A 12,616-nucleotide genomic window follows, 5' to 3' on the forward strand; every position below is an offset into this window, starting at 1 on the left:
TACCAGCATGGATCTCTGCCCTTGTGGAACTTACTCTTGAGGTACCCAACTCAGGGCTCGAGGGAAGGGATCAGTGCGACATCTTCAAATTGTGAGACCTGCTGCTGGAAGCTTCATCTCATCTAAGCTCTTGACAGCCACACCGCATGGGTATCTCCATCTTACAGGATGGGGAAGAGAGGCTCAGATGGATTCAAGAACTTGCCCGAAGTCAGATGGCATGGGAAGGGTGGCAAGAAGGCATGAAGACATGAATCCGTGTCTGTCCGATTGGAGTCCTTCCCTTTGACCCTGCTCGTATGTGATTCTGGGTATCCCCAGCACATAGGCGGCTCCAGTGATATGGCTAATGAATGAATGATGAAAAAGTGGACTTGCCGAGCCAGCAGGTTTCAAGAACACCTTCATGGACTGACTTGAGGTTTTTGTGCCCCCAACCCCTCAGGAGTGCAGCCGCCTTCATGATGCTTCTCAAAGCCTCAGGAGGTAGTGAGGAGTGGAACATGGTAAGGGGAAAATACACCATTAATTTCTCCCATCTTTTTGCACAGCCTCTTAGTGCAGTCATCCCTCAGTATCTGTGGGAAGTTGGCTCCAGGACCCCTGCAGAGACAGAAATCCATGCAAGCTCAAGTTCCTTACATAAATGCCATAGTATTTGCTTATATCCTCTCGTATACTTTAAATCATCTCTAGATTACTTATAATACCTAATGTAAGTAAATACTACGTAACTAGTTGTTACGCCCTATTGTTCAGGGAATAACAACAAGAAAAAAGAGTCTACACCTGCTCAGTACAATTTTTTTTCCTGAATATTTTTGATCTGCAGTTGGTTGCATCCAAGGATGCAGATCAACCTACAGAGACAAAACTTACAAAGGCAGGGCACCAACTGTAATGCGTCTTTGCCACTCCCATGAAGAGGTGGAGTCTGTTTTCCTCTCCTTTGACACAGGGCTGACCTGTGATTTGCTTTGGGCAATAGAGTGTGGCATAAATGATATTATGCAAATTCTAAGATTAGCTCTTAAGGGGCCTTGCAGCCTTCACTTTTGCTGTAGTTCTGAGACCGCCATGTAATAAAGCCAGCCTACTAGAGGATGAGAGAACCAGTGTGTCCCAGCCAGCAGCCAGGATCAACTGCCAGAGGTGTGGATAAGGTCATCTTGGACCTTCTAACCCGGCTGATCCTCCAGTGAAGGTCAGACAAAACCAACAGAGGGGCCGCCCCACCAATTGGGTTTCTCTGTCCACTATCTACATAGCAAAATGCTCTAAACTTAAGTGGCTTAAAACAACCATCTATTCTTTGTCACAATTCTGTGGGCTGGCTGGGCAGTGCCTTTGTGGAGGTCATTCATTGGCTGTCAGGTTGCTGGGGGCTGACTTGCTGGAGGACAGCTGCATGCCTGGGCCTCTCTCTGTGTGTGGCCTTTCATCAGGGCTTCTTCATTGCACAGTGATCTCAGGATTTCAGAAGACAGGCCCTAGCACACAAAGACATATAAAGCCTCTGCTTTTGTCACTGTGGCTGATGTCCCACAGGCCAAAGCCAGCCACATGCCCAAGTCAGATTCAGTGTGGGAGGGGATGATCCAAGGTTGTAAACACTGAGCAATGTAGTTCATGGGGAGCTCTTCCCATAGCAACCTGCCATAGTGTGTGACCTGGGGTTGGGATCCAGGGGCAGTGCGGCCTCTGCATTCCTACCTCAGAGATGCAGGGATGGCACCTGAATTATACACTGTGAGACTTTATGGCCAGTTTCTGACTGAGAAGCGCAGTGTCCTCAGCTCCTCTAGAGCTAGAAATGGCAGGGAGAGCAGGGAGGCTAGCCATTTAGACGAGACCCCGTGCCTGGGACCCCCGATCTCTGGCCTGGTGGCCACTGCCCTGTCAGTCTGTCTGCCAGCCTCTCCTTGCTCCCTCCCACGGTCTTCCATCACCACTTCTGGTCCCTCTCCCTCCCTCCCTGTTGTCTGCACATGTCTGCTCACTCTGTCTCCTTTGCGCTTTGCCCCCTTTTCTTTCCTTCTCTCTGTTTTCCTCCAGATTTCTGTGTCGCTGCTGGTGTCTCTCTCTCTCTGTCTTTCCCTGCATATCTCCCTGGCCGTATCCCCCTTCCGGCCCTTCTCTTTTTCTCTTTTTCTGTCGTATTGTGTCTCCTTCCCTCTCCTTTCCCCTCACATCTCCTTCCCTCCCCACCTTTCTCCTCTGCCTCTGGGTCTCAGTGTGTGTCTCTCTGCCCAGCTCATTCCCTCCTGTCTCTCACTACGTTTCTCTGTCTCTTTCTCCGGGGCTTCTTTTCTTCTCTCTCTTTCTGTCACTCTCTTTCTTTCTCTTCTACCATCACCCTTCTTCCTCACCTCTGTCTTCCCATCTGCTCTTGCCTCCCTTCCCACCCCCAGGGCAGAGGATGTGACAGGCTCCACCTTCCAGAGCTGCCAAAGCTCAGCAGGGAGGCCAACAGAGGCCCAGAAGGGCACTTTTCCCATCCCCAGCATCTCAGAACAGCTCTAGGGAATAGGCCAGGGGCCCGACTGCGGGATTGAGAAAACAGCTGGCCTCATCGGCCCGCCCGGAGGACAGTGAAGCGGGTACCCCAGGGGCTACATCCCTGCACTGAGAGGTATGAGGACACTTATGGAGACCTGCAGGGCAATTCCAAGGTGGACTCTGACCCTGGAGTGCCTATTTGAATACCTGTTGGGTGCTTTCTGCCATGTGACCTTAGGCAAGGGACCTGGCCTCTGTGTGTGCCTGTCTTCTCGCCTGTGAAATGGGTCGCGTCCTAGCAGTTGCCTCCTAATGGTTGTTGAGAGGATTAAATGAAGCAGTTCACTTAAGGTGCTTGGAAGGGTGTCAGGGACAAAGTAAATGTATATAACAAGTGTTTGTTATTGATGTGATTATCATGTTCAGTTTTTCTAACTGATTATCAAGCAGTTTCGCTCCAGGGTCCATTTGGCAAAGTCTAGAGGCCTTTTTGGAACTGGGTAGGGGCTATACTGTCCTGTAGTAAATAGAGGCCAAGGATGTATGGGATAGCGCCAAACATTAACACACACACACACCACAGAATGACCCTGCCCAAAATGTCACTTGTGCCAAGTTTGAAAAATTCTATTCTTTAAGTAGGTATTGTAGTTGTCCCCATTTAACAGATAAGGAATCTGAGATTTAGAAGGGTAAAGGAATTTGCCCAAAATCACTTGGCCAGAAAAAAAAGATAGATCTAGGACTTATCTCAAAGCAATCTGCTTTGGAGACTCCCCCGTGTGAGACCAGCCGTGGCATGAGGTGGGGGTAGGAGGTCCCCACTGAGGAGCCACAAAAGGCTGTGGATAGCGGTCCTTATGACCCTTGATTAGACAGAATGCTTGTTCTGTCTCCATGTGATCCCCAAAAAGCAGGACCATCCATCCCTGAGGCCTCCCCATCCCTGACTCACACACACACACACACACACACACACATACAAACACTACTGCCTCTCCTCCTGTTCCGTTGCCTTTATTAGAATCCAGAGACTGTTTGGGGACATCAGGAGTCAGAGCTTGAGTTTTATGGGGCGCATCATGGGGCTACTGGTGCATGACTCCACCTGGCGCTTAGGCCCAGGGCGCCACCTGTCACCACCTGGCACTTGGCAGGTCGGAGTGGGTGTTGGGAGAGGCTCTGGACACCTGGTCAACTCCCCTCCCCACCCGACTCTCTTCTGCTGGCAGAGAGACAAGAAGCCTGGCCTTGCCGGGCAGAATTAATCTTGTAGTCACCCTGTTCTGCTCCCTCCCCTACTCCCATTAGCATCCTGGAGGATCCTCTGTTCAGCAATTAGCTGGTGCTGGGACAGGGGATCCAGGGCCAGGTGGGGGCAGGGCTGGGCCCCAGGATGGGAGATGATTTGATCGTGGAGAGGGATGCAGGTGGATAGGAATGTGGGGTGGCAGCTGTGGCAGTGTGTGCCTTTGTGTGTGTTCTTATGTGTACCACGCGTAAGTGTGTGGACTGGGGCATGGCTGGGTGAGTGGGTGTACCTGAGCATGGATGTGTCTGTTCACTTCATTAGACACTCACTGGGCTGCTACTCCATACCCAACTCTGCACTGAGTGTTACTGACGGGGACACATCAGACAGAGGCCAGGCTCACGCAGAGAATGTCAGTAGGGAAACTGAGGCCCCAAAGTGGGGGTGTCGCACAGTGGCAGGTTCTATTCCACAGGCCACATCTTAGTAAACCAAGTGATCTTTACTTTTGTTATTGTGTTGTGTCTGTGTATATGAATGTCGGTGTGTAGGGGAGCATGTGTGTGGGCATTTGACAGTGGGTATGAATGTGTGTGTGTGGGAGGGGATGCATGCTTGACAGAGTGTGTGATAGTTGTATGAGTGTGAATGTGTGTGTGTGCACACATGAGAGTGTATCTGAGTGCATGTGTGCGTGTGTGGGTGATCTCTGTGGGTGTGAGTGCCTTACACAAGTGGCCTGTGTAAGCCCGGCCAGACTGTGGCCACACCAGTGTCTTCTGCATCATCCACATCCTCCGGAACTTGAACCAGCCCACAGCTCAGCAGGGTGCTGGGCCTCCCCAGAGGCTGGAAGCAGGGCCAGGTTTCTCTGCCCCAGCCTCCCTTCCCCTCATCACCCTCCCTCAACCCCTCTCAATCCCCCATCCTCCCCCACCCACAGGTGTGATCCGGACCGCTGTGCCTGACCTTGACCGAGAGAGCCAGGAGCGCTACGAGGTGGTGATTCAGGCCACAGACATGGCGGGCCAGCTGGGTGGCCTCTCGGGCTCCACCACTGTCACCATTGTGGTCACCGATGTCAATGACAACCCGCCCCGCTTCCCGCAGAGTGAGTGAGGCGACATCTGTGCATGTGTGTGTGTGTGTGTGTGTGTGTGTGTGTGTGTGTGTGCCCACCCGGGGTGTCCGCTCACCCACAGGCCTCCTCCAGCCAGGCCTCCTGCAGAGGAAGCCCTGGCCATCTAAGGAACACGGCAACCTCCCCACCCCTCCCCTTGCCCCTGTAGAGCATGAGCCCACACTGCTGTCCAGGCCCCAACCCCTCCCTGGCCCTGGAATCTTGCATAGCCAGGTACCCCTAGCCTAAGCTGGCAAAGAGAAGGTGTGTGTCAGGGTGGCTTCGTGGGGATAGGATCCAAGGCAACAGCCACCACACCCGGGCAGACACTCTGGGCTGTGCCCGGAGACACTGACCCTAATGACAGGCAGCAGTCCCTCGTCCTCTGAGCCTGGAGGGCAGGCATCTGTGCTCATGAATCAGGGCGTCTTTCCACTCTCTTCTCCTGGCACAGTGGGGGATCAGGGGCTTCTGTGGCCCAGGTCCCCACCTCCCCAGCAGCCCAGCCAGCCCCTCAGTCCCTGGCTCAAGCCAGAGCCACTCAGGCCAGGGAAGCCTCCGAGGCTGGCAGAGACTAAATGCCTCTGGGAGCCGGGCTGATTCCTATCGGGCGAGTCATTACTTGAGGTCTGCTGCTCTCACATTAGGCCCTGCCACAGGGGACTGACCCCCGAGAGATAAGGGAATCCAATCCCTTAGCTGAGCGCACAGCATCACCGTGGCCCAGAGCTTCAGCCCAGACAGAGCGGGGTGGGCAGAGCTGCCAGCCAGCATGGGCACCAGCACCAGGAAGGGCAGCTCAGGAGCTGACCCATGGCCCGCACTCCCAGCCTGGTCCCACCCTCTGATGGGGAGGCTTGGGAGCACCATGCTGGGGGGACCCACCCGCCTGTGCTCAGCTAAGCCAGGCTCTGAGTGGAAGAGGGGGGCAGCGCCCAGAGGAGGAGACTAGGGTCCCAGACGGGCTTCTTCCTTCATCCTCATTTCTTTATTGTGCAGTAGAGCACACAAACAGAAGGGCATGAACTAGAAATGTCCAGTCGACAAATAAATTATAAAACATGCACTCTAGTAATCACCAGCCAGGACCCCAGGAGCCCCACTGTGCCCTTTCCTGGTCACAACACCCCACCCCTTCCTCCCGTGCTAACCAACACCCGCTTTTTTCATCGTTGCTTTGCTTCTTTTCAGAGTCTGCGGCTCTGTGTGCACTGCCAAACACCATAGTCTAATTACATCCAGTTTTGAACCTCACATAAGTAGAATCATAAAATACAAATTGTTTTCTGATTTGTTTTTCTTGTCTCTCAAAATTATGTACATGAACTCACACCATTGTTTGTAGTGTTATTCATTTTCTTTAAAAATTTTTTACTTTTATTAATACATGTTTACAGTACATAATGGTTACGTTCACTGTGGAAAATTGGTACATGTATGTATCACATTTCAATTCTTTCCTCACCTTCCCTCCACCCCCTTTTATTTTTCCAGCATTAGATTCATAGGTCTATTCATTTTTCTTGGTATAGTATTCCATCTTTTATCTATTCTGCTGTGAACAGGCCTTTATGAAGGATCCTGCTTTGACATCACTGTACATGTCTCCTAGTGCCCGTCTGCACACATTTCTCTAGTGTGTATACAGAGCAGTAAAATGGCTGGGCCATGGCATACTAGGCTTTATTAAATAAAGCCAAACTGGTTCCCCCAGAGGAAAAAAATACTTGTGTGACTGGTGCTACACCCTCACCAGCACTTGGGATTGTCAAAGCTTTAATCTGTGCTAATCTGACAAGTGTGTTCCGGTGGCTCCTGCTGGGCTTTCATATACTCACTGCCCCTAGCGCCTGTCCTCTGTGTGACAGCCTGGTGTACGGCCAGGCACGAGCAGTCCCCGCTGAATAAGCAGCGCAGTTGCTGCCTCCCGGAGCTCACTGTGAGGCAAGAGCACACACAGAGCTCGAGCATGAAATGTGGAATCCCCACAGTGGGGGGAGCAGGAGCAGGAGGGCCCTGAGGAGCTGAGGGAATCGAGGAGGGGAGGCAGAGAGGGGCCGAGGGCAGGACCCAACCTGGACCTGGAAATGAGAGAGGCCTCTCTCCCCAGACCTCTCCGTAGCCAGACTTGGAGCGGAGATGTCAGCAGGGACCAGGCAGCAGCAGGGTCTTGAAGGACAGGCCAGGGCCTTGCACAACTCCATCCCCAGGGCAGTGGGAAGCTTCGGAAGGGACTAAAGCAGGCAGCAGCATGTTCAACCTGGGTTTTAGAAAGGGCCTCTTGGCTGCCATGGAGAGTGACCCAGGCAATCACTGCACACAGTTACCCAGATGTGTGCAGGCCCCAGGAGGCACGTCAACCTTCCCACAGCCCCTTCTCCACCTGGGCTGGTTCATCATGGAGGGGCTTTGCATCTGCTATGTCCTCTGTCTAGAATGCTCTCTCCTAAATACAGTAATACCTCGGTTCACGAATGCTTCTGTTTGGAAACAATTTGGTTCACCAACAAAAGCATTCAGCAGAATTTTGCTTCCACTGGCAAACTCCACATCGGGTGACAAACACGACCACAGCCATCTTCCCCACACAAGCACAAACACAGCCGTCTTCTCCAAAATCGTAAGACAAATTTAGTTTGTAAACCGAGGTACCACTGTATCTGCTTGGTCACTCCCTCCATTGTGCGCAAAAATGTCACCTTGGTGAGGCCCTTGTGTGTGTATGTGTGTGTGTGCTTGTGTGTATGATGCTGAGATCAAACCCAGGGCGTTTTGCATCCTAGACAAGTGCTCTGCCACTGAGCTGGACTGCAGCCCTGGTGAGGCCATTCTTGATCAGCCTGTGTAAAATGCTGCAGCCCCTTCCTCAGCGCTCTCATGTGTTCCCTGCTTTTTCTCCCGAGTTCCTCTCACCATTAGACACTCATTTTTCCTGAAGTGATTGCTTAGTGCCCTTCTCTTTCCATTAAGAGGAAAGCACCCGAGAGCTGGGATTTGGGGCTATTTTCTTTGTTGCTGGAACCCCAAGGCCAGAACTGCATTATTTCTAGGACAGCAGAGGTACAGAAATGAAGGAATAAACACCATTAGCATTAGCAGGAGAGTCAGTACACAGGCCAATCATTTTCATACAGTCTGCTCTGCTTACTGAGCAGCTACCATGTGCTGGGTGTCGTGCTGAGCATTTTACAGGCATCATCGTTACCTTGCCTTAGGAAGGCGCCCTTGTTCCCACTTTACAGATGAGGGATCCAGGCCTCAGGGTCCACAGCTAGAACCAAATCTAGAGCCTTAGCCTTTATTTTTATGCTCATCTGTTACCCTCACTAGGCAGATGGGGAAACTGAGACCCAGGGAACTGTGGGCATTTTCCCAAATCAATGGGTAAATAACCCAAGGGTCAGCACAAGGATCCTCCACTTTGCACCGCTTCCAAAAGTCTGCATAGGACAAGCCTCTCCTACCCCTGCCTGGCCAAGCTGGGAGCCCCTTGTAGATAATACCCCTTCATCCTTCATGGTCGAACATCTGGGCCCCTCCTGCCTTCCCTGGGGCCAGTGGAGACCAGGATCTGCTGTCCCCTCCCTGCCCATGGCCATGTCCCTGCAGAGATGTACCAGTTCAGCATCCAGGAGTCGGCACCCATTGGCACAGCTGTGGGACGAGTGAAGGCCGAGGACTCAGACGTGGGCGAGAACACGGACATGACTTACCACCTTAAGGACGAGAGCGGCAGCAGTGGCAATGTGTTCAAAGTCACCACGGACAGCGACACTCAGGAGGCCATCATAGTAGTACAGAAGGTGCGGCTGCTTCCAGATGGGTGGGGGGCAGGTCTGGACAGCAGGCCCAGGGAGGCTTCCACGTTACTGTACCCCAGGGATGAGCTGTCTCCAGAGACCCGGGGCCAACTGGGAAGACACTGACAATACCATTCCCGTTTTGCAAGTGAGAAAATGAGGCACAGAAAGGTTATTTCTGACTTATTCCAGGTTGCACAGCTACTTACCAAAGCCAAGATTCAATACAGATTTGAATCCGAGCTCTTAAATGCTATGCTATGCTACTTAGGCTACTTCAGCTCCATTTCAGGCCCTTCACACATAATTTCCTTTAATTCTTATCCTTTCTTCTAAAAGAGAGGTCTTTATCCTCATGTTTACAGGTGAGAAAACAAACTCAGGTAGAGGGCTTTGCCCCAGATCTCATCTGTAAGGGATAGAGTTAGGATTTGTACCCAAGTCCTGCGTGTTCAAAGCTCTTTTCTACCTAACAGCCTTCCTTACTCACCGGGTGACCCGGGAACCAGAAAGCTAAAACTGCAAATTCACCCACTGCTAGGAGAGGGGGGTGGAGGTCAAATAAGGAAGCAGAAGTCCACCTTCCAGGATTTGGCTAGGGGCTTGGTAACTCAGGGCTGTGCAGGCCTTTAAGACTCTCCACAAAATCCCACTTTCCCCCAGGGAGGCGGAAATCCTCTGCATTGGCCCACAAGTTGTCATAGGCCTTTGTGTGCTCTCAGGGACAGGAGGTTCACTCTCTGTTGTTGTCCAGCTCCTAGTCCTTCCACTCAGCTGGGCTCTGCCACTTCAGATTTTCTCTGACCAACCTGGGCTCTGCCTTCTAGGACACCGATGTCTGCCCCCAGCGGCCCTTTGTTCACTCTGCAAGCACACAATGGCCCACTCTTGACCTTGCCTTGAGAGTTGGAGGGTAGAGAAAGTACCCAGTTCCCTCAGTGCCTTTCTGGAGGATAATACCACCGTGGCCAATTCTAAAGTGCTTACCATAGGCCAGGTGCTCTTCTGCTGCTTCCCACATATTAACTCAGTCTCTACACTAACCAAGTCTTATCATTGTCCACTTTACAGATGAGAAACTGAGCCCTTGAGAGGGTCAGTAATTTGCCGGGGACCACATATACCCAGTAGGGCTACGCCCAGGGATTCTGGCTCCAGAACCACCCTTCTAAGCCTCGTGTGGTTTTGAGCCTTTTGCTCTCTATGCATACTTACTGTAAGATGAGCCCATTTCACAGATATAGAATTGGAAGCCCAGAGAGGCCTACCATCCTAGAGCAGCAGAATCAGCCCCTAGCCTGGCTTTGGGGTTCCCACACCCATAGAGCTCCTCTGTCCTGGCTCCCCACAGCTCCCACCTGCTCCAGAGCCACTGAGGTTTCTGTGGGTATCAATGACAGTGCAGGGAGCAGAGCCCCACCTGATTGATGTCCTGGTTCCAGGCTGAGTCCATGGCTCACTCCTGGGCCGGGTCCCTGCCTGCCTCCCTGCACCCTCATTTCCCAGGCAGCAGGATGGAAAAAGGGGGTGGCCTTTTGTGCTGCCAGGGAAGGCAGAGTGGGCCTTCTGGGAAGCATGAGGGGACCCTGTCCACAGAGGCACCATCTGGGGGTCTCTGGCCAGCATAACAACTCCATGCAACCAGGCCATCTGCCACTCCACCGCTGCAGTTCTCTGCTCTGAACGCTGTCTTTAGCTGGCCAGAGCTGCCGCACAGCCAGGGAGCTCATTCATCAGAGGTCACACAGCTCAGTGTGCATTCAGCCAGGGCTCCAGGAAAGCACAAGGCAGCCGGGCTCATCAGATGCAAGTCCTGTGAGTCACCACCTCCTGGGTAGCAGGGACTGACTTCTACTTACCCTGAGGCCCCAGAGGCTAACTAGGATGCCAGTCATAGTGGTCTGCAGCAGGGCCAGGATCAGACCCAGGTCTGTGGGACTGCAAATCCAGGACCCTGTCCACCAGTGTGACAGCCAGGGCTTGGGAGCCACAATGCCTGGGTTTGAATCCTGGCTCTGCTAGTGACTCTGGAGCAAGTTATGCCTTTACTCAGGTGTAAAATGAGATAATAATACAATTGCCGTAAGTGAAACTGAGTTAATAAATTAAACCACTAACACATAGTAAGTGCTTTGTGTTTGTTCAAAAAAATTAATGAATGTCCCAACCTGCTATGCAGGAAGGCAGGAAGTCTGGGCGTTCAGACTCAGCTAGAGCGACTGTTGGCTTCTAGGCAAGATTGCTACCCTTAGAGCCTCAGTTTCTCCGCCTGCAGCTGGAAAGTGTTGGTCTGAGTCTCCGACAGCCAGTTCCAAGGAGCAACCTCAGTACACTGAGCCCTCCACTGAGTTAACCTGTGACCTTGGGCCAGCCCCATCCCTCCTGTGCCCTGTCCACCAAGCCCCAGCCGCTGACCCGCCCTCTGTTCCCTCCCCAGCGCCTGGACTTTGAATCCCAGCCCGTGCACACCGTGGTCCTGGAGGCCCTCAACAAGTTCGTGGACCCCCGCTTCGCTGACCTGGGCACGTTCCGCGACCAGGCGATCGTGCGTGTGTCTGTGACCGACGTGGACGAGCCCCCCGAGTTCCGGCCGCCCTCCGGCCTCCTGGAGGTGCAGGAGGACGCGCAGGTGGGCTCCCTGGTCGGCGTGGTGACGGCGCGGGACCCCGACGCCGCCAACCGGCCCGTCCGGTGAGACCCCTGCCCGGGGCCGACGCCTGCTGCCTGCTACCCTGCCATGGCCCGCGACCGAAGGCGGGCAGAGGGGGGAGGAGGCCGGGAGGGAGGAGGAGGAGAGCACCAGGGAGCCCAGGACAAAGAGGGGATGGCACAGAGAGGGAGCCAGGGGAGTCAGGAGGGGCACAGAGGGGCAGAGCGAAGGAGGGCGGCCACGCTGGGCCTGCCTCTCTCAGCACCCTCGCGTAGTGCCCACCAGCCACCTCGAGTCACCCTGCTCAGAACCAGCCCCTGTCTTTCCAGCGAAAGGGAAAGCAAATCAAAACCAAAGCTGTTGTTCGCGGGGAGTCACGCCCGTCTCCAGGACCCTCGCTCCTCTCTGCCCTCCCTCCGCAAACCCTGGGGTTTCTGCCTGGAAACATGCCCAGAGCCAGGCTGCTTCTCCCCTCGTCCGCCAGTCGGCCAGGCCACCGGAGCTGCTGGGTCTCTGCAGAGGCCCTTGGTTTTCTCCCTGCCCCTCTCTGATCTAGAATCCACACAGGTGTTGTTTGTTTGTTTGTTTGTGGTCCTGCTGATTGAACTCAGGGCCTTCACACTGATCTACACCCCCACCCCCTTTTTATTTCTTTATTTTGAGACAGGGTAAATTACTCAGGATGAGTTCCAATTTTCAATCCTGCTGCCTCAGCCTCCGTGAGTGCTGGGATTACAGGTGTGCACCACCGTGCCTGGCAAAAGCTAGTCTGGTCCTGCTGTCTGCTCTAAACCCTCCCAAGGCACCTGTAGGGCTCAGGATGCCAGGCACGTCCTCTCAGTGCCCCTGACCTTGCATGGCCTGGCCTCCCATACCCTCTACACCCCCTCCCGTGCACTCCCTGCCGCCTCCCTGTCCGCTGCTCCAACCACTGCACCTCATCCCCACTCCCCAATTCACCACACTCACCTCCCCTGAGAGCCTGTGTGACTGCTGGCCCCTAGAATGGCCTCCCCCAACCTCCCTCTTTGCTTAGAAGTCACCCTCTCAGCTTGGCCTCTCTTCCTAAAATGTCCACACCAGCCCTGACACTCCACCCTGCATTCCCTCACTATACTTCTCCTGAACTGTTTTTCTGGGGATGCTATTTGCTTCCCCACTCAAAGGGAAACTCCATGAAGGGAGGGATGTGCCCTGATTCGTTCCCCACTGGGTCCTCGGAGCCTGGCCTGCAGCCCTGCACTTGGGGACACTCATGGGAGTTATGCTGAGTGAATGAAATGTGCAAGTAGAGA

The 12,616-nt window shown here is 53.6% G+C and overlaps 1 protein-coding gene across 3 annotated transcripts in view; it reads left to right on the forward strand.

Moving 5' to 3' along the window:
* Cdh22 (cadherin 22) overlaps nucleotides 1-12,616 on the forward strand; it is a 67,711-nt gene that overhangs the window by 26,101 nt on the left and 28,994 nt on the right. For all 3 annotated transcript variants that reach the window (XM_021239008.2, XM_021239009.2, XM_004858113.4), the window contains exons 4-6: nucleotides 4,695-4,862; nucleotides 8,481-8,674; nucleotides 11,109-11,362. In XM_021239008.2, the coding sequence (XP_021094667.2) occupies nucleotides 4,695-4,862; nucleotides 8,481-8,674; nucleotides 11,109-11,362 (616 nt within the window). The remainder of the gene's footprint in view (nucleotides 1-4,694; nucleotides 4,863-8,480; nucleotides 8,675-11,108; nucleotides 11,363-12,616) is intronic.

The sequence above is a fragment of the Heterocephalus glaber genome, unplaced genomic scaffold (genome assembly GCF_053883595.1).
Source record: "Heterocephalus glaber isolate CG9 unplaced genomic scaffold, H.glaber_assembly_v1.0 deba00001673, whole genome shotgun sequence".
Taxonomy (NCBI): Eukaryota; Metazoa; Chordata; class Mammalia; order Rodentia; family Bathyergidae; genus Heterocephalus; species Heterocephalus glaber.